The 20740-nt window shown below is 34.9% G+C and overlaps 2 protein-coding genes and 1 pseudogene across 3 annotated transcripts; 2 read left to right on the top strand and 1 right to left on the bottom strand.

Annotated features, from left to right (window-relative positions):
• The first annotated feature begins 379 nt into the window (after positions 1–379).
• Positions 380–12269, top strand: LOC132271777 (mitogen-activated protein kinase kinase kinase YODA-like). 2 transcript variants are annotated; one of them, XM_059773252.1, is made up of 12 exons: positions 380–611; positions 2753–3526; positions 3746–4483; positions 4866–4953; positions 5487–5549; positions 5879–6039; positions 6175–6250; positions 6622–6681; positions 6773–6880; positions 7084–7323; positions 10723–10814; positions 11003–12269. In XM_059773252.1, exons 2-12 carry the CDS (start codon positions 2973–2975, stop codon positions 11439–11441), a joined length of 2619 nt encoding a protein of 872 aa, XP_059629235.1. In that variant the 5' UTR covers positions 380–611; positions 2753–2972; the 3' UTR covers positions 11442–12269. The 2 variants fall into 2 exon arrangements, with proteins under 2 accessions (XP_059629235.1, XP_059629234.1); XM_059773251.1 differs by having other exon boundaries at positions 6175–6256.
• A 587-nt stretch (positions 12270–12856) lies between these two features.
• LOC132271778 (uncharacterized) lies at positions 12857–14010 on the bottom strand. Its single transcript, XM_059773253.1, has one exon. The coding sequence runs from the start codon at positions 13780–13782 to the stop codon at positions 13048–13050; it is 735 nt and encodes a 244-aa protein (XP_059629236.1). The 5' UTR covers positions 13783–14010; the 3' UTR covers positions 12857–13047.
• A 4524-nt stretch (positions 14011–18534) lies between these two features.
• Positions 18535–20688, top strand: LOC132268661 (UDP-glucose iridoid glucosyltransferase-like; annotated as a pseudogene).
• Positions 20689–20740: the final 52 nt, after the last annotated feature.

Here is a 20740-nt window from a genome sequence, read left to right as displayed (position 1 = left end):
ATGCTCTAGACTCCTATGATATTCAGATCAAAATCTGATCTAGAGTCTAATCCTAGCTTTTATTTGATTAAAAGATTTAATATAAACGAAAGAATTTTTTTAGTTTACTCAACACTAAACTCTATCCTTATTTTTAATTACTGTCTATTCAAAACACAAAACATGGTTCTCATTTCAAATCATTTTAGTTTATTTACCTTTTTCAAATCGTAACCTAGAAAGGTTGTGATTAGATATAACTTCTAAAAATATATATATATTTTTTACTAAATGGGAGTGAAAAAAACAATACTGTACTGTATTAGTAGTGTATTACTATTATATTTATTAATTATAAAATTAGTTTTTTTAAGTGTATTAAGTTCATCACTCAAAAAACAGCTCCACCTCTCTTCGCTCAGACATACTAGTATACTACTCCCTCAGTCCCTATCTCTCTCTCCGCGATCTCTTCATAACAGCATTCTTCAAAATTAGAGAATCTCTATCTCTCTCTCTCTCTCCTTCTCTTTCTCTCTCCAAGATTTCTGTGTCTTAGTTTGCTCTCTCGGGTAGATTCACCCGCCGAATTTTGAATGCAGTGCTTGAGCGATTTGAACCTGAGAATCTAGGTGAGTTTTGTTAATTTAATTTAATTTATAGTATAATTGTTGACATTTAATAATTTGTTTTTGTTTATTTTCAATGTACAAATAGATCTGTGTTCAAATGCCGTGTTTTAGAGTGGTGGAGATGAAGCTGATTACAGACCTATTTAGTAAGAAATTAGTAAAAAATGAATTTGATAATTTGTGTGATTGTTTTGTTTGGTTGGTGAGAAAAAATTGGGAGAAGGGAAAAAAAAAGAGAATCTTTAGTGCTGAATCTTACGTTTTATTTGGTATGATTTGAGAGAAAAATGTAAGAAATTGGATTCAAATTAACCGTATATTTCTGCTGATCTCAGTTGGCTCGATACTTTTGGCTATTTATTGTTTTCTCAAAAGATAGATCAATATTGATTACCTTAAATTGAGAAAAAAACATCAAACTGATTCGGAAAATATGTTTGGCAGAATATTTAATTTTTTTTTGTTAAAAGTTTATGAAAATGACATCTTTTCAAGTAGCTGCAAAATGTTGTTTCTGGGAAAATCATCAGATGCGTTTAAAGTTTTTTCTCAATCTACATTATTGGAAATGGATATTTTTATTCTTTAAATAAAGCCGCAAAAACACTTTATGGATACCCAGACTAGGTTCTTTGCTACCTTGCACCTGCAAAATGTTCTTTGCTATGGAAGGAGCATAAATATGCTGTGTTAAGGATAAAATTCAATCTACAATTGTGTGTGTGTGTGTGTGTATATATATATATATATATATTTTTTTTTTTTAAGACTTACCAAAACTCTGATAATTTTGTATTTAAGAATTAATTTGGAATGATCTATTGTGACAAATGACGATGCATGGAGTAGAATCATTTGATGAAAATTGGAAATACATTAGTACAAGAGTGTAAAATGAAAGAGATACGAAGTTGTGAAACCAAAGCTTGTTGTGCTTGATTCTAAGGAAGAAAGAAGGACAGGAAAGGAAAATGCTTTGAAATGCCTTCTTTCTTATAATTTTTAAAGCATTTCATTCTTTTTCTTTATTCTTTCGAAGAATCGTTAGAAAACCTGATGCTGTTTCTACAACGCTACATGTGGCCAGAAGACTATTTTTAGCCTTTTATTGAAACGAACTGTTGCAACATTTATAATATTATAATATTTTTCCATCAGATCTTTTTCTAAAACTGAAATGAAATTTGTACTTTTAAAGGACCAACTCTGAGACCATGGTGTCTCCCTCCAACAAACTTGAGTTTACATGATCATTGTTTCCTTTGCCACCTTTATCTCTCTGAATTTGAGATAAGCCTATGACACGGCGATTCTTGCCCCCTCACTGCACCGATTTCGTCTTACGGCAGTCCTGGGAAGGATTTCTGGTTGCAGCATACCATGAAGTCTTCTCAACCAACTTAAACATGTGTTTTTAATGTTTGTTGAACGTTACCCCAGAGAATTGATATTTTGTCACTTCTTAATTTGCTTAACTAATATTTTAACCTGTATCTTTTATGCATAAATGTGATTCTTCTGGGTTTATTATCTACTTTGCTTTGTTTGATGGAGGTAATGGTTAGAATTGTGATACTCATGAAATTTAATTTAACTAAATAAAGGCTTTACCTAACTATTCAGTGTAATAGTTATGAAGTTAAAGAACCAGAAAAAAGATGCTTCGTTCGTTACCTTCTTTTCATTTTTGTATGTACCACTGGAAGTACCATTGATTTTTCATAATGCCCCTTTTTAGTTTTGACGTGTACTCCTAACAAAGAGCAACTCTTGTTTACACAACTTATAGCAGGTATCCAAGAAAATAATTAAGCAAAATTTTCTTTGGGATTTGTCCATGGAATAACTTTTATAGAATATATAGAGCTAAGAGAATCTTGGATACCTGCTATAAGTTGTGTAAGTTTCTGTTTATATGTGTCAGCCTGTATGTAGTTGTGTATAAAATTATTGTTCATTATATCTTATCCTTATATAGTGAAGTAACAAAATTTTCTTTCTCTTAATCCTTTGGGCTGTCTAATTTGTGCATTACTTTGCAGTGTTTTCCTGGTTATGGTAATATCATGGTCTCTCAACTTTAGAAAATACTAAAAATGTGTTTTTTTTTTTTTTTTTCTCCCCGTTTTTGTTTTCAATAGGTTATAATTGTGTGCTGTCCTTTAGATGTTGCAAACTTGTAGTCATTCAGATACTTCTTCGTGGTGAACGGCATTGTTTGACCAACGCCCCATGCACTGTGACAATATGGGATCTAGTTTGTTACTTCATTTACAGGTGATATTCAATTAGCGTGGACTATTGATGAGTGGATGTACTTTAGAAACCTTGCAATAGCTCTGTAAATAAGTAATTAAAGAAATGCCTTCATGGTGGGGGAAGCCATCATCCAAAGAAGCAGAGAAGAAAACAAGCAAGGAGAGTTTTATCGACACACTACATCGAAAATTTAAGATCTCTTCTGAATGTAAACCTGCTGGTAGATCTGGAGGGTCTCGAAGACAATGCAGTGACACAGCTCCAATAAAGTGTTCTAAATTGCAGGCAGAGTCAAGGTCAACGCCACCTTCCAAACAAGTATCAAGATGTCAAAGTTTTGTTGAAAGTCATGCCCAACCACTTCCACTTCCATATCTTCACCCTGCTAGCATAGGCCGTACAGATTCTGAAATCAGTATATCAGCAAACCCAAGATTTGGAAAGAGCTCTAAGCCATCACTGTTTCTACCTCTTCCAAGGCCTGGATGCATCCGAAATAGGCCAGATCCAACAGATTTAGATGGAGATTTGGTCACTGTTTCTGTATCTAGTGAATGCTCCATTGACAGTGATGATCCTGCTGAGTCACGTCTGCATAGTCCCCTGGCGTTTGACTATGAAAATGGAAGTAGAACTACTGCAGGCAGCCCTTCCAGGTGAGTCTGCATGTGAAATCATTAAAAGCCGTGTGTCTGCAGTTGGCTGTTATGTTTTCTCTTTTTCCTTTCCTTTTTTGGGTTAGATAAAGTGGCTATTATGCCAAATGTGTATGGTTTTGCATGAATTATTTGCAGTAATGCATTATTGGTTTTTTTTTTCCTTTCCTCCTTTCCGGAGTCTTTTCATCCCTGACTTCTTACTTATTCTTGCTGAAGCATGATGGCTAAGGATCAGTCCTCTGTCAAACAAATAAACTCAAGGGAGGTACTAAAACCAGCGGATGCTTTATTCAACAAGCAGGTCTCTCCTTTGTCGCCTATAAGGAGGCCTTTAAGCAGTCATGTGCTGACTCAACAGGTTCCTCACCATGGTGCCTTTTGCAGTGCTCCAGACAGCTCGATGTCAAGTCCTTCGAGAAGTCCGATGAGATCATTTGGCACTGAGAAAGTTATAACTTCTGCTTTCTGGGATGGAAGGCCTTATCCAGATCTTCCTTTACTTGGATCAGCCCATTGCTCCAGCCCGGGCTCAGGTCACAATTCCGGGCATAATTCAACGGGAGGTGATATGTCAGGTCAATTATTTTGGCAGCCAAGCAGGGGTAGCCCTGAGTATTCTCCAATTCCAAGTCCCAGAATGACTAGCCCTGGCCCCAGCTCCAGAATTCATAGTGGTGCTGTCACACCACTTCATCCACTTGCTGGAGGGACAGCCACTGAATCACAGACTAACTGGCCTGATGATGGGAAACAACAAAGTCATCGGTTGCCCCTTCCTCCTATATCAATTTCCGGTCCTTCTCTTTTTTCTCACTCTAATTCAGCAGCAACATCTCCCTCTATACCACGAAGTCCAGGGAGAGCAGAGAATCCAACAAGCCCGAGCTCTTGCTGGAAAAAGGGGAAGTTGCTGGGTAGAGGCTCATTTGGACACGTTTATGTTGGATTTAACAAGTATGCCCAAATGATTGATGCTCAAATTCCTTTGCATTTTTCTTTTTCTGTTCTTTCGTTTCTAATCTATTTCTTTTTCATAGCCTCAGGACTTGTTTATGAATTTTTATGTTTCAAAAAGAATGTTTTTCTTTTCTGCTTATGTATTTCTATTATGTAGAGTATCACTGTATGATTTTGCCTTTAGTTTTACTTGAAACATAGTGGAGTTGCGAAGACTACGATTGATCATATTCTTAATTATCATGCGCAAGGCCATCTTTTTTGGACATCTAATTTGTTTGATTACAGATGTATGTGTATATTTTTGGACTTCATTATTTCTCAAATGTTAGCATTTGTTGAATTTTGGCGTATCTGATCTTATATTCACTGGTTTTAGTGATAGTGGCGAAATGTGTGCAATGAAGGAGGTAACATTATTCTCGGATGATGCAAAGTCAAAGGAAAGTGCAAAGCAGTTGGTACAAGTAAGTTTATTAGTGAATAGATTTATGGATAGTTGGCTTGATGAATCAGTTACCATCAAGGATACATTATTTTTTTGTCCTTTTGCTCCTTTTGGTATGGGTTGGAAGTTAGAAGGGAAGGTAGGAAGGATGGAGAAGTTATTGCTCAGTAAAGTAGGATGAATTCCATCCTTTTATTTGGTTGAGCAAGAAGGAATTAACAACGTAAGGAATAGCTATTTTGTTCTTTTACTATTTTATCCTACTTTCTAAAGGAATTGGAATAAGAATGTCAAAAAAGTGAGGGATTTTGTTCACTCCTTACCTTCCATTTTTTTGGGAGGAAAGCAATACTGTGTGCTGGGAGGAATAAACTTCAAACTTCAGCCTTCTCTTTCTTCCCTTCTACTTTACCTCCTAACAGATAATGGAAAACCTATCCATCCCTCCCCCTTTCCTTTCTCTCCTTCCTTTCTCCCCCTCTTCCCTCCTACTAAATGAATTATTAGTGTAGCTTCTACAGGAAAGTTCTTACATTTTAATTTTTTTTACAGGAGATCTCTCTATTGAGTCGCTTAAGGCATCCAAATATTGTGCAGTATTATGGGTCTGAAGCAGTAAGTGTATTTTTTTTTAGCTAGCAGTTCAATTTTATGTTTTATTTTCTGCTTGTAACTTTTCAAAACTAGACTGGTGTTGTCTTGATGTTAACAATTGATTTTTTAAAGTGATACTGACTCTTAAGGATTTTTAGTTCTTGTACATTCTGAAGAACTTCAGGCATTTATGGAAATTATTTAGTTTCTTGATTTGTCTATAAGCATAGCAGTAGCACTGTGAACTGATATACAGTAATGTTGCATCACATTGAGTATTATATTTTCATTTGACACTTCTGGTAATTCTTTAATCCAACTCTACCTCTGAATTTATGTTTCTTGAGCAGGTAGGTGATAAACTTTATATATATTTGGAGTATGTATCTGGTGGTTCCATCTATAAGCTTCTCCAAGAATATGGACAGCTTGGTGAATTAGCAATTCGTAGTTATACTAAACAAATCTTGTCAGGGGTTGCATATTTACATGCAAAAAATACCGTCCATAGGTGATCCAATTAGCCATTTTTTATTTTGTTAGCTGAATTATTATCTTCTGGCTGCTTTATTCTGGATGTTGTTGTATTATTTGCCCAACTATGAACACAAACCATCCTTTTTACTCAATTGTACTTTGTTTTCAGGGACATTAAAGGAGCAAATATCCTTGTAGACCCAAATGGCCGCATCAAGTTGGCAGATTTTGGAATGGCAAAACATGTAAGTGTAAGCACTCTCTTTTTAAGTGAAATGGAATCAAACCCAATACGATATGAGTTAAATAACAAATGGGCACATTGCAATATAAGCAAAAACTATTTTTGTTGCCAGAAAGGGATATTTCCAAATTGGATGCCATCACTGACATATTTTTAATCAGCATAATCTTGCTAGTAAAGACTATTATCATATTCTTATTGTTCAAGTGTACCCAGAAAAACATATAAAATATGTCATGTTAATAATAAATATACTTTACATTAAGCATGAGGTTGCACGTTCATACCTACCAAAAGAAAGGAAAATAGAAGACTTTGCATATTCTGATGCTGCTCTCATAAGAAATCTCATTAAATGCTTCAAACTTGCAGATCTCTGGGCAGTCATGTCCATTGTCATTCAAAGGAAGCCCTTACTGGATGGCCCCTGAGGTCAGAATATATTTTTGCAGCCATAAGTTCGTGACAGTGACATGCTTTCCTGTTTTATCTCTCAAATATATATATTCCAACTTTTATTTAGGTTATAAAGAACTCAAATGGATACAGCCTACCTGTTGATATATGGAGTCTTGGGTGCACTGTTTTGGAAATGGCTACAACAAAACCGCCCTGGAGCCAGTATGAAGGGGTCAGTAATTTATATACAGAGATTAGTAACTTTAATCTTTCTTTATATATTTGTTTAATCAAAAGTCCCTGGAATGGATTTCTGCTTCTATATCTGAATTACTAATTTTAGACAAAATTCTTGGATCCTGAGATTGCTGATAATTTGATGGAGACTAGTTCTTTCTACTTATTAAGTGATACCTTGCATGTTCTGTCCTAAAGGTTGCTGCAATGTTTAAGATTGGAAATAGTAAAGAACTCCCTGCAATCCCCAATCACCTCTCAGATGATGGAAAGGATTTTGTGAGGCAGTGTTTAAGACGCAATCCATTGCATCGTCCTACAGCTACTCAGCTTTTGGAGCATCCTTTTGTGAAAAATGCTGCACCTTTGGAAAAACCGAGCATAGGGCCAGAGCTGTCAGATCCACCCACCAGAATTGCAAATGGAGTGAAATCTCTGGTATTTTCTATCTATTTATGATATTTATTCTCTCCTGAGGTCAAATTGATGCCATCTCATGATACAAACTTTTTTCATCCGTAAAATCTCACTGTTTATCCTAATATTAACATCATCTTTTGCCATTAATGTCATTTTAATTACCTTTATTTTAGTTGCCAAACATTTAAATGTTCCTTTAATGAAGAGTAGATTTACATATTCTACAATTGGAAGTTTATCTTAACCTGGTTTATGTTTGTTTGTTAATCTGTGTGAACTCTGGTACTAGTGGTATGGCACATAAATCATGTCGTTACTTGTACCCAAAAAAAGAAAAAAAAAGAAAAGAAAAAGAAAAAAGAAAAAGAAAAAAAGACACATTATTCATGCTCACTAGAAACTTCCTGCTAAGATATAGCCAATGGCTTGAGCGATCACCTGCATGTCGTATTGCTAGAGGATCTTTGTGGCATTGTCTACAGCCACATCAAGCCCATCATAAAGAGTTGAGAAATGGCTCCATTTTTTTTCTGGGAAAGAAATAGTCATGCTAGCTGTTCAGTCAGGAAAATGAAACTGAACCCTGCTTAATGCACCTTGACTCTGATGCCTGCCCGGTCAGATGTGGAACCTGGACTTCCGGTGCTTTAATGAATCATGCCTCATTCACGAGGATGGTTTGTAGAGTTCTGGAGGTGTTGGGTCATGAATACATTCTGGGGCATGTTGAGGTAGCCCCGCAGCAAGTATACCAGGATTTGTCTGAATACATCATAATTATGACACATGGTGCATCAGCATCTAGTATGGACCTAGCAACAGATTGTTGTTGACTTGTTTGGCCCAAACTTACTGGGTCCAGTGATGCCACCCTGCATGGTGGTAGACTAGGCCATAATGTGATTGGCTCTGGGCTTTTCTCCATCATCATTGTGCCTGACCAATGAAAAAGGGCTAGGCTAGTGCACGAGGCTCCCGCCATTGCGGGGTTTGGTGAGGCTTAAATGTACGTAATCTTACCTTTATGCTCAATCTGGACATAACCCATTGGATTCATGCTTAAATGTGTCACCTCTTCTAAGCCCCTCACTATCGACCTATGTTTATTATTCCTGTTTTTGAGCCAAAGTTATGTAGTACAAGTATACTCAAATTTGGATATTTTTGGCTTGGGATGAATAAATTTATGACCCTTAGATCAACGACCTCTAGGTTCAAAATGGAATTTCACATATTTTATTTTTTTCGTTTTGGTGTTTTGGTCTTTCAAGAAAAATAAGAGAAAAATGAAGCAACAAAATTAGAAACTTTAGACTCTAGCTAAATGTGAAAGTAAACAAAATATAAAATCTAGTTAACCTCCAGTTAGCATCAGAATGAAGAGGTCAAAGCGTCTAGATTGGTTTGAACGTAAGAATGGTTGTGATAGTTTTCTAGAACTGAGGGTCATTACGCAATATAACTTAAGCAGGGAAACGGGGGAAAGCAATTTTTATTAGAATAACAAGGTCAAACACTTTAACATTAGAAAATTGGTTGCTACAAGATATTATTTATTATTTATTTATTTATTAATTATTATTATTATAATTATTTTGTATTGTAAACATATTGCGAGAGTCGAGATGATGTGGATGCAATGGTAGAAATGACACGGATACTTTAGGATAAAGTTGTCAGTCCATTTCTAGGAATTTCGTTTTCTGAAATGGAATGTATAGGAGTCAAAACAATCTGATGTTACATTTTAAATTTATTTAACATAGAACAAGCTATTGTAACAAAACCGATCTCTAAAAGGCCAAATGATAACTAGTAAGGTAATATTATTTTGTCAATCTCCTTATCTATATATATATATATATATATATCCTAGAAAGATTCATAACAAAATATTATTTCTTGATTTCCTTTGACCAGCACTAGTCTAAAGTTTACCATTTATTTGAGGACTTTGCTCTTCCCCAAATTCCCCAAGATCTATTCTTTTTTATTTTTCTTTAAGATAAAATCAATTGCAAATATTACCTCTTTGGCAAGCTACTCTTTATTTATTTATTTTTTAACGTTGCTATAGGATCCTTTTTTTTTTTTTTCAAACGAGATATTTAAACTCTTTAAGAAAAATTCATGACCTATCTAGGAAAATTTTCTAATAGCCTATGTTACATGGACTCTTCGAAAGTAGGTGAAGTAACCGTGTTTGACACACTTTACTTGGACATGGGTATGGGATATGTGTCCGATACTTTTGGTTGGACATGCACCTAAAAAGTATATCATATAATTCAATTCGTTATATTATTGTTTTAAAATGAGTGAAATGCCTATCTTAGAGAGTATGTTATATAAAGACATTATTTTAGTCTAAAAAATAGAATAAAAAGATTAAATAATTTGAATACTTAACAGTGGCCCCGTGTCCTGTTTTTGATTTGACATGTCCAATGCTTGGATACCTACCCGACACACGTTCCCAAGTCCATGTAACATAGCTAATAGCTATTAAGATAATGCAAGATGAACAACATGAACCCTTGATTTAAACATTGAAATTCTTGTATAATTTTATTGAAAATAAATATCAAATCAGAATGTATTATCAAATCTCTAAACGAAGGCGATAAATTAGTTGATAATAAAAAATTGACCGAAGAGACGTGAAATTGCCCATATGAAATGGGAAACTTTCTATTGTTGGTTCCATGTGAAATAGATTTTTGTAACTGAAGTAGGACTATTTAAACAAAATTGACTGTGTTGTTTCAAAATCCAAAGGAATCAATACAAGTCACAGAAGCAGTTCATGCATTGTAGCTAATATAGAATAAATATGGATGAGCTAAACATTGCAATTGACAACTAGGAGATAGACTTAATAGGCTGATCTCTTGTATCTTGAATTGCTAGGGGATAAAAGGATTTAGGAGGACGTCGCTTATAAAACCCGAGCTAGTGCGCTGACATGTGGATGCACGATGGTAATTTTAAACTATCACCTATACCAATAAAATTTGTATTGGAACTAACCAACACAGATCCATGTGGTAAATCCATGGGCAGTATCACCTACAATTCTGCAAGTTGACTGGAATAAAGAAAAAACACCAGATAAAGTATGTTTACGCCGACCAATATATGTACACACCTGACCTAAAAAAAGTCGGAATATGGTTTGGTTAAGTAAGAGAGTTGCCATACCAAGGTACACCCATTTGCATGATATAATTCCCTCGTTTGATGCATGGTGCACACTTGCACATGCATTTTCTCGTGTATCAAGCACTAGTGCTTAATAGCTTCTGGTTTGGGAAATGTTCTGAATATTGTTAAGATATTCTTGCTTAGTTGTCTTCTATGTGGCATTTCTTCAAGGTGGCTTGTGTTTTAACTACTGTGCTTCTTGAGCTTTCTCAGGGAACTGGATATGCAAGAAACATTGCTACCCTGAATTCAGAAAGACTTCCTATCCATTCAGCTAGAATTTCAAAAGCTGGTTTCATTTCCAGGTCTCTCTCTCTCTCTCTCTCTCTCTCTCTCACACACACACACACACACACACACGTCCAAAGCTTGCACCATTTGCTTTAGTTTATTGCATGGATAAACCAATATAAATGAAGAATATATATATTTTTATTCAGAAATAAATAACAAAATCAAGCCTTTTGTCTAATTTCAATATTCTTATCTTCAGTGATATCCACATCCAGAGGAATATATCATGCCCAGTCTCTCCAATTAGGAGCCCACTTGTACATCCTAGGTCACCGCAACACCTGAATGGATTAATGTCTCCTCCACCTATATCTAGTCCATGCACTGCTTCAGGTTCATCCACACCTATAACATGTGATAGTGGTGCCATGCCTTTTCATCATCTTAATCAGTCAGCTTACTTGCAAGAGGACTTTGAAAGAATGTCACAGCCCCCACAGAGTTGCTATGTCAATGGCCCTTCCTATCACAGTCCAAATCGTGACATCTTTCGAGGAATGCAGTCAGGATCTCATGCTTTCCAGGAATTGGTATCATTTGAATGTGATGCTCTTGGAAAGAGATTTAGAAGGCCTGCTAATGGGGAACTTATTGATGGGCGATCGATCTCGACTGATTGTGCATCTCAGCGATTCTAGAGGAATCATGAGAAGTTGAATCCATCCCTGGATTGCAGTCCCTCTTCTCCTTTGCCAGGCCAAGGCCAAGAAAACTAACTTCATGTGTTGTTGCAGACCCCTTGACTCATTCAAGCTTTATAGACTCTTATTATTTTTCGGCTTCTAAAAGATCAATTTATTTGTCATATTTCCAGACTTTAGAGGAAGCTAATTTGTACAATAAGGACCCAGGTTGTAGAAAAGAAAACCCTGGAGTAAGCTAAGGGTATTTGGAAGCTGAAGCGGTGAGGAAGTAAGCTCATTTGCGTTCACTTGTAGCATTACAGTTCCTCGGGTGGTAAGCTAGCTAAGCTGTTCAACGGAAGTGATCTCCTGTTAACAAATTTTGCACCTGTGTAATTAGGCAAAGCTTGCTACCTGGGAAATAGAAGACTTTCTTGTCACAAATATTTTCGCATACAGCCCTACATCGGCTTGTACAAAGTTGAGTGTGTAAGCCTTCTTTGACTCTTCAGCCATTCTTGATTTTACTGGTGGGAAGATGGCGTCTGATGATCAACTGTATAGCAAATCTTTCACTAAATGTGGCATTAAGATAATATATACATTTTTACATATATTTGCAAGGAAGAGAAGGATAAACCAGGAGAATAAGTAGCTTTAATTAGGGCACTATTTTATGGGGTCAAACTGCTGTACAGAGGATGGTGGAAATTGTATCAGTGTTCAGATTTTGTTAATGATGCTGTTGTAAATTTTCCAAACCTTTGCTTTTCATTTTCTTGCAATGGTATATGCTGCCTCAGATATGATTGTAATTATGTACTGTTCTATCTGATTTTTGTCTGTTCAGCCAATTTAAGAAATTTGTATTTTCAGTGTTCAATTTTTTATTTTTTCACTAATGGTTTTATTTGATAGGAAGGATGTAAAAATAAAGTAGAAGGATGGAAGAGACATTGGTAGGGAAGGGAGGGTAAGAATGTAACCCTTCTTTATTTGATAGGTGGGTTGGAAAAATTGCTTTGAACATATTTTATTTACCAATTTATTATCCCTTTATGACATATCAACAACTAATTTCATAAATAATTGAAGTGTAAAAAATTTATTTCATGTTTATACTATAATTATTCCTTCTATCCCTCATTTATTAAGGAATGAAAAATGGTAGGCTGGAAAGATATCATGTCCCTTCTTTCTTTCACCCTTTCCATTCCTTTCAGCTAGGGGGTGCACGAAAAAACCACCAAACTGAACCGGGTCTTCGGTTTCGGTTGTTCTCACATTTCGGTTGTTCTCACATTTACGGTTCCGGTCTTAATTCTAAAAATCTGAAACCGCGTGTTTATCCGGTTCCAAACCCGTGAGAACCGAACCAATATCCCCTTCTTTTTTCCTCCCTTTACCATTCTTTCCAACCAAACAATGAATGATAAAAGATGAGTGCCTTTATTATGCACCTATCAATAATTCACAATACATGAGCTTGAAATACATATTTCCATAAACAAAAGAGAAACATTACAGAGAAATCTAAAATTCACTACAAATGCATACTTGCACTTATGTAATTAGGCACATATATGATCCATGATGTGCATATCTGCATATACCACAAACCCTAATTTTTTTTCAAAAGCTTAGAATAGTATATCTTGAAAGCCTTGGGAAGATAAACAGGCAACAGAAACCCAAAGAGATTGAAGCACCATAAAGCCATATTAGCAATAGCAAGCCCTCTTCCAACATACAACCTCCTTGCACTTCCACCATACTCATCCTTCACTTTCGAGAATTCACTGCTCAGCCAGTCCATAATTGAGAAAATCCTGATTGAATTGTAGATCACCGGCACGAAAACCCGAATGGGCAGCGAAAAACAGTCCCTGAAAGTCACTCCTTCCATGAACACCTGACTGGCTAGCAGGAAGACGTGCGGAGCTGCTGCTTTGATGCCCTCCTTGTCACCTTCAACTATGCCCTCGAAAATGTAAGCTATCGGAAGGAAAAGTCCGATAACGGCGGCGAACGTCACGTAGAGGCCCAAAACCCTATTGTTTTGGCCAAAAACTGGGGGTTCGGTGGAAGGGGAGAGAGCTGGGAATGCAACCTTGGAAAGGAAGGCCATGTAGATGAAAGAGAAGATGACGAAAGCGAAGTCGGTGGCGCTCACCATGCCGCTGGCGGCGAGGACGACGATGACGGCGAGGACGTTGAGCTGCCGGAGAGTGAGTAAGCTCTTGGGGGCGTGAGGCTTTTGGCCGCTCTTTGAGAAGGAAGTGTCATGACTTGTTTTCGCATCTTCTTCTTCATGTGGGAGACGTATGTCACTGCATGGACCAACCCCGCCTGACATTCTGTTTGTGAAATTGAATAGGGTTTGATTGTTGCTGCTTGGGAGAAGAGAATTGGGTTGGGATTGTTTTCTTGTTTGAAATTGGGAAAGTTTGTGAATTGGGTAATTTTCTTTCTGGGTGAGAAAGTGGAGAGAGAGAGAGAGTTGGGATGGGTGAGAAAATGGGGTTAGAGGGAAAGGGAGGAGGGTTTTCAGGGAGGGGAGTGAGAGAAGAGGGGATTTGTTTGGCGGAGGAGAGAGATGGGGTGGGTAAGGTGAAAAGAGTGTACACGTGGCAAGCAGTGATGGGTAAGTGGCAAGGTTTACAAATACGTGGCTTGAGGAGAGAGAGGGTGAGGTCAAAGTAGATCGTGCGAGGCATAAACAGCCCAATCATGGATCTAGTCTATGAAATAGAAGAGAGAGATTGGAAATGGAGGTTACGTGGCATCAATTCTCTCTTTGTGGTCAGTCTTTCAAATTCGTATCTTCTTGGCTAATGAATTTCTCCCTCATAAATTTACTATATATATATATATATATTGTTTTTTTTAAAAGGTATAAATTTATTATATTTGTTATTTTTAAAATTTAAATGATGAATTTAATTATTTTTATAGACCTAAAAAATAGGTGTAATTTCACCATTTTAGGATATACACTTGATGTTATTGGACTTGAAACAATATGACTGTGGTTGTGTGATTGCAATGACAATTTTCTTGTCAAATGTTGTATTTCTGACTTATATCACGATGACTCATTCACTTGTTGGATGCATTTACACCACAGTATTTCACTTAATTTTCAATTGAAAGGTTATTTGTTAATACTTTGGTAGATTAATTTTACTACGAAATGGCTGACGTGGAGATAAATAGGCTGATGTGGAAAATATTTTATGTTTGATGAATGAATTAATGGAAGACAAATGGCTGAATTTTGGGGGAAAAAAAAACTGTTATGTTATGTACTTTTGGTCGAGAATAATTGCCAAAATAAATTATAGCTGAAGAGAAATATTTTTTAAAAAATTATTGAAGAAATATGGTTCAATTAGGAACGAGCTATTAACGGCTTTGTGGACCGGTGATATCTCTCTACTTTGCAGAGTGAATACTGAAAATTTCTATCTGCGAAGGATAACCTGGGTGATGTGTGCTTCTTGCTCGATAAAAAAAATGGGAAGAAAGTGAAAATACATAATTGGATAGATTTGTAAGAGGATAGAGCAACTGTGTGGAAAAAAGCCGAGCATGTGTGGGATTTGAAAATTGAACCTGACCTGGGTTCAGCGCGGGTACATTATTATGTCGTTCACCATTATATAACAGTATTGCCATTCTACCCTTATTTTAATTAAATAGATTAAATGATCAATAACTAAGCGGTTGCTTAGTTTGTTAATTATTACTCAAAAAACAATTTTTTTTGTTATCAGAGAAATTAAAAACAGAAAACTGTATAAAAATTCTGTTTGTTTTAATTTTTTAAAAATTCAATTATAAAAATATATATTTTCAAAAATTTATATTTTATAATTATGTGAAAACAATATTCTATTTTCGGTTATTCAAAAAATTGTATTTTATAATGAGAAACTGCACGTAGATAGGGTTAGCGATTCTAAATAACAAATTGATCAATTTTAAAAGTTGATTTTTTACTTTGATTGAATTAGAAAAATAATTACAAATGTATCAAGAATTATTGTTAAGGTCTAAAATGCCCTCTAAGCTCTTATTCCAAAATACCAAAATATCCTTTTTAAAAATATATAATTTTTTAATATTAAAATAGATAATTTAAAATTAGTTTGATTATCATTTAATTCAAACTACTTAAGAATGCGATGCAAATCCTTTACCACGTTAAGATTTTTGTTCAAAAAACAATGATAACTCATCTTTTATTTATATGGAAGAGATAAAATCCAATGATTTGTTTTTTTAATAAAGAACGTCTAAAAGGTTGCTCTCATAATCTCATTATAACCATCCATATATATATATATATATATATATATATATTTAAATTTATATTCTAACTTAGAACATAATGGTTCTTGTCTGATAAAAAAGATGCAAACTTTTGTAGATGGATGTCATTTGACTAAATAGATCAGAGAATTTATCCAAATTTGCTATAACTATTTTCAGATTTTTTTTCCAAGTATTAATTCATTCTTAAATAATTTTCTTTTATCTTACAATTAGTATTTATCATATTATGTGAAGGGCATTCTTGATAAAGCCTTATCTTGGACTCCCATCTCCTTTAAATTATATTTAGCGTAATTAACACCTTTTTTTTCAGCTTTGGTATATATTAAACTTTTGGTCGTAATTAACACTTGCTAAATTTAGCACCTTAATATCAACTATTAGTATTAAGCAAGGTTATAGTTTCCTTTTTTTTTTTCTTTAGTATTTTGGAAATATATGATTATTGATTATAAGAAGGTTATTTTGGTATTTTACAATAAGGGCTTGGAGGATATTTTGGGTCTTAAAAATAAATTTTAATGCATTTGTAATTATTTTATTTGATTCAATCAAATTGAAAAATAAACTTTTAAAATAGATTATTTTGTTATTTAGGATTTTTAACTCTACTTATGTGTAGTTTTCCCTTTTATAATTATGTTAAAACAATATTCTATTTTTAATTATTGAGAATTATATTTTATAAGTGGTAAACCAAACACACCCTAAAACATTGATTTACTCCTATGACACTATAAATGTCATTTGACTTAAAATAGCCTGCACTTGGAAGCAACAAGAAGTTCTCGTAGAATCTAGATTAATATAAAATGAACCACAATTCACAATTCACTTATGTGTTCTAACTAAGACGATTATGAAAAAAAAATTCGCCATATTTTGTCTTGAAGAGTATTTTTCGAGTGCCAATTGTTAACCCTTTTTGAGTTTGATGTATATCTACATGATAATTTTGTCTACACACGTCACAACATCTGTACTTTATTACACTCATTTTATAATTATATTGAGATCATTTTATAATTATATTGAGATTTAATTGTTCAAAGTTATCTTTAATAAAATATAATGAACTAGCAATTGTTTAGTTGCTAGTTTTAGAGAGGAGTTCATTAGTTAGAAAATAATATGAAATTAATTTTTTTAATTCTCAAGAAGTTATAGTCATCCCCTCATCAATGGATTGCTAGGATACATCCAAACAGGGATGGAGTCAATGAAGGCCTAGGGGGGCAGGTGCCCCCGGTCAACAACTTATAATATGTTTGGTAATTTTTTTAAAAAACTCCATATATATGAAAAAATTTATACAGTGTCCTCCTCAAATTTTTAGTTCCTAAAATTAAAATTTTATTTTTCTTTATTTTCTCTTTTATTCTTCGCATTCCTTAAATTTCCTTAGTAAAAAAAGTCAAATTTTTCTTCCTTAATTTTCAACTATTTTCTGTTAAAGTTCTCTCGTTTTTCTTTCCTTTTATATTTTAATAATTTTTTTCTTCTTTGTCTTTTGAATTTTATAGTTGTTATATATATATATATATATACACACTCCGTATTATTATTATTTTTTTTGACAGCGTGCTCCCCCTCACTTGAAATTCTGGCTCCATCACTGCATCCAAATGAATGTTGAGAATAATCCATCTAGAACTCTCAATCTAATATTATATTTTTTTTATTCACCTCTAATATTATGGAGGAATTCAGTACACGGATACAATTTTATACAAACTCTCTAATATTCCCATCCCTCTCTACAATCCTCTACGAATTTCTAATAACTACTCTAGAGCCTCACTCTAAAGAAAAAAAAATTATGATAATTATTATTATTTTTTGAATATATAGATATTTAAGAAGTGGATTGTACAGGTTATATCTAGAGCGCATATAACGTCTTTTCTTTTCTTTTTGGGAGGTCTTTATTGGAATTGATTCATATTAGTCCGCAAAAAAAAAAAGGGGCTTGACTTAGTTGATATGGCCCAATCTGGAATAATTAACAGTTAGGTGGGCTTCAGTGTTATGTATTTGTTGGCTTCTCTGGGCCTGAGCCGACTCGTATGGCATGGTCAAGTTTAAGTCTACACCTGTATTGGGCCAATTTGAACCCAGGTCCAGATAACATCACTGTGGTTTCCAAGAGATTACATTGGAAAATGCTATAATTTTGATTTGTAATTTTATCTTGAATCAAGTGACTGTTATTTGTTAGTTTATTTGAAAATTATTTTTTAAATATAAAAAAAAATAGTAAACTTATGATTATAGAATCCAAACTCTAATATAACATAATAACTCGAGTTTAATTCTAACCATCTTCGTTTCAGACATTCACTTTACTAAATTTTTAAATAATTAAAACTATCATGAATAAGAATTCTAATTTACGTAATTCACTTAAAACTTTTTATAATTTTTAGTATTTTTTTAATACGATAAATTTTTTAAAACATACCCAATAAATATACAGAGTAGTTGAAAAATATAAAGTAAAGAAAAAAAAAAAAAATAGAGATAGGAAAAACAACTTATTTCATAATAACCTACCCAAAACTGTATAGACTCAATAACCTTTCAGAAAAACAAAAGAGACAAACTATGAAAGCAGAACAAATCATCCTCAAACATTCCACTTGGTCCACATCTTTCTGTTTCACTTGTTAGTCAATTTTCTACAACTAAGGAATTTTCTCATCACTTGAACCTAATAAAATGTCTTAGAATTACAACCCTAAAACCTCGTCACAAACACACACACACACACATGGAAGAAGAAAGGAGATGCAGAGTGGTGCTAGTCCCATGTCCATTTCAAGGACACATAAACCCTATGCTTCATTCAACTAGGCACTACCCTTCACTCCATGGGCTTCTCAATCACAGTTGCGCACACTCAATTCAACTATCCTAATCCTTCAAAACACCCCCATTTCATCTTCCTACCAATTCAAGATGCCTTAACCGATACCAATACGTCGTCGTCCGGGAATCTCGTAGCTTCTGTTAAAACTTTTAACATCAACTGTGAAGTGCCCTTCCAAGAATGGTTGGCTCAAATGGACCAGAACCAGGACCAGCATGGTAAGGTGGTCTGCATAATCTACGACGCACTCATGCACTTTTCGGAAGCTGTGGCTAATCACCTCAAACTTCCGAGCATCGTCCTGCGCACCAGTGGTGCTACCTCCGGCCTCGCTTACCGTTCAGTTCTCCGGCTCCAAGCTGAAGGCCGTCACATTCCCATCCAAGGTATGTGCCAACCAAAGACCGATCAATATAATTTAAGACCTTACTGTAAAATTTTAAAATTTGTTTTTTAATGTTTAATATATTAATATCAAGTAATAGTTTATTTAGAGAACATAGGAGATTGAGTGAGATGTTGAGTGGGGGAGATGCAGAGATTGTATTCAAGGGTAAAAAAAGTGAGGAGAGATAAGGATTTCAAAAAATATACAATGTTTTCATTTACTTTTCTTCTTATTTTTTATAAATATTGTTTATATATTGTAAAAAAATAAAAAATAAAAATCATTTCCAAAGAAAAGTAAGGAAATCACAAACCTGAAACAAAGTAGGCCCGTTACTTTGGATTCCGAGTTTCGGAACTAAATCACACGGAACAGTAATGATTGCGAGAGCAAAATGGAAAAGAGGCAAAATAAGTCATACAGAGTGAGAAATAGCCAGAGAAAGCGAAGCGTGAAAAAGCGCGAACGGTGAAAATGAAAACCATTGAAGCATGAGAATAAACCATTTTTTATTTTTATTTTTAATTTTCTTTTTAGGTACCATTGCTCGATCTATAATTAGCTATAAAACTAAAATTAAACTTTTTTACACATTTTTTAAGAAAAAATTCATTCACCTCAATTTCAATCAACAACATTGAGATATAAATTGTTAATCAATAGTAGCACTTGGAATATATCCTAGAGTTGCTTTTGGAGCATTGTTTTTCAACTTCATATCACATCTTAAGGACAGTTGCTAAAATTCACTGATATATAAGTGATACCATAGCAATACCAACATGTATTGCGGATTCTGTGTTGCTGGATCTAGTGCCTGACCTTCATCCCCTCAGGTTCAAGGATCTACCTCTTTCCAATATCGGACCTTTGGAAAACTTGCTACAGTAAGTTGCAATAATAAGCAATATTAGAACATCTTCAGGCATCATTTGGAACACTATGGACTACCTTGAGTGTCCCTCACTAACACAGCTCCAGCAACAGTACAAAGTTCCATTGTTCTCAGTTGGCCCTTTGTATAAAATTTCTCCAGCCTCCTCTAGTAGCTTGCTAGAGGAGGACACTAATTGCATTTCTTGGCTTGACAAGCAGGCTCTTAACTCGGTTATCTATGTAAGCTTGGGGAGCTTAGCTTCCTTGGATGAGGCAGCTTTAACCGAGATGGCTTGGGGGCTAGCCAACAGCAATCAACCATTCTCGTGGGTTGTTCGACCTGGTTCAATTCGCGGTTCAGAATGGATAGAGCTGTTGCCGGAAACTTTCAAAGCCAAATTTGGAGACACAGGTTATATTGTGAAATGGGCACCCCAAGGAAAGGTGTTGGCACATGGTGCGGTGGGAGGGTTTTGGAGCCACTGTGGTTGGAATTCGACGTTGGAAAGTAGCCATTAGAAGGGGTTCCAATGATTTGCTGGCCTTGTTTCAAAGACCAGAAAGTGAATGCAAGTTATCTGAGTTGTGAATGGAGGATAGGGCTAGAGTTGGAGCATATGGAGAGAGGGGATATAGAGAGAGCTGTAAGAAGACTTATGGTGGACAAAGAAGGAGAGGAAATGAGGCAGAGAGCGATGGATTTAAAGGGGAAGGCTGAGGTTTGTATCAGGAAAGGTGGTTCTTCCTACAATTCCTTGAATGCCTTGAAAGAAATTATCCTGTCATTCTAATGGCTAGTAAAATTGAAAGGCCTCGTTTAGCAGCATTCATTGTCTAATGCCA

The sequence above is a fragment of the Cornus florida genome, unplaced genomic scaffold (genome assembly GCF_030987335.1).
Source record: "Cornus florida cultivar Cherokee Brave unplaced genomic scaffold, ASM3098733v1 CherokeeBrave_3.0.0_Hap2_Chr08, whole genome shotgun sequence".
Lineage (NCBI taxonomy): Eukaryota > Viridiplantae > Streptophyta > Magnoliopsida > Cornales > Cornaceae > Cornus > Cornus florida.
Note: the sequence above shows the minus strand (reverse complement) of the source record. Positions and strands in the feature narration are given on the sequence as shown.

Coding starts and splice junctions, on each gene's coding strand:
- LOC132271777 (XM_059773251.1), top strand. CDS start 2,973: ATGCCTTCATGGTGGGGGAAGCCATCATCCAAAGAAGCAGAGAAGAAA. Junction 6,682..6,772: donor CTTACTGGATGGCCCCTGAG/GTCAGAATATAT, acceptor ACTTTTATTTAG/GTTATAAAGAACTCAAATGG. Junction 7,324..10,722: donor CAAATGGAGTGAAATCTCTG/GTATTTTCTATC, acceptor GAGCTTTCTCAG/GGAACTGGATATGCAAGAAA.
- LOC132271778 (XM_059773253.1), bottom strand. CDS start 13,782: ATGTCAGGCGGGGTTGGTCCATGCAGTGACATACGTCTCCCACATGAA.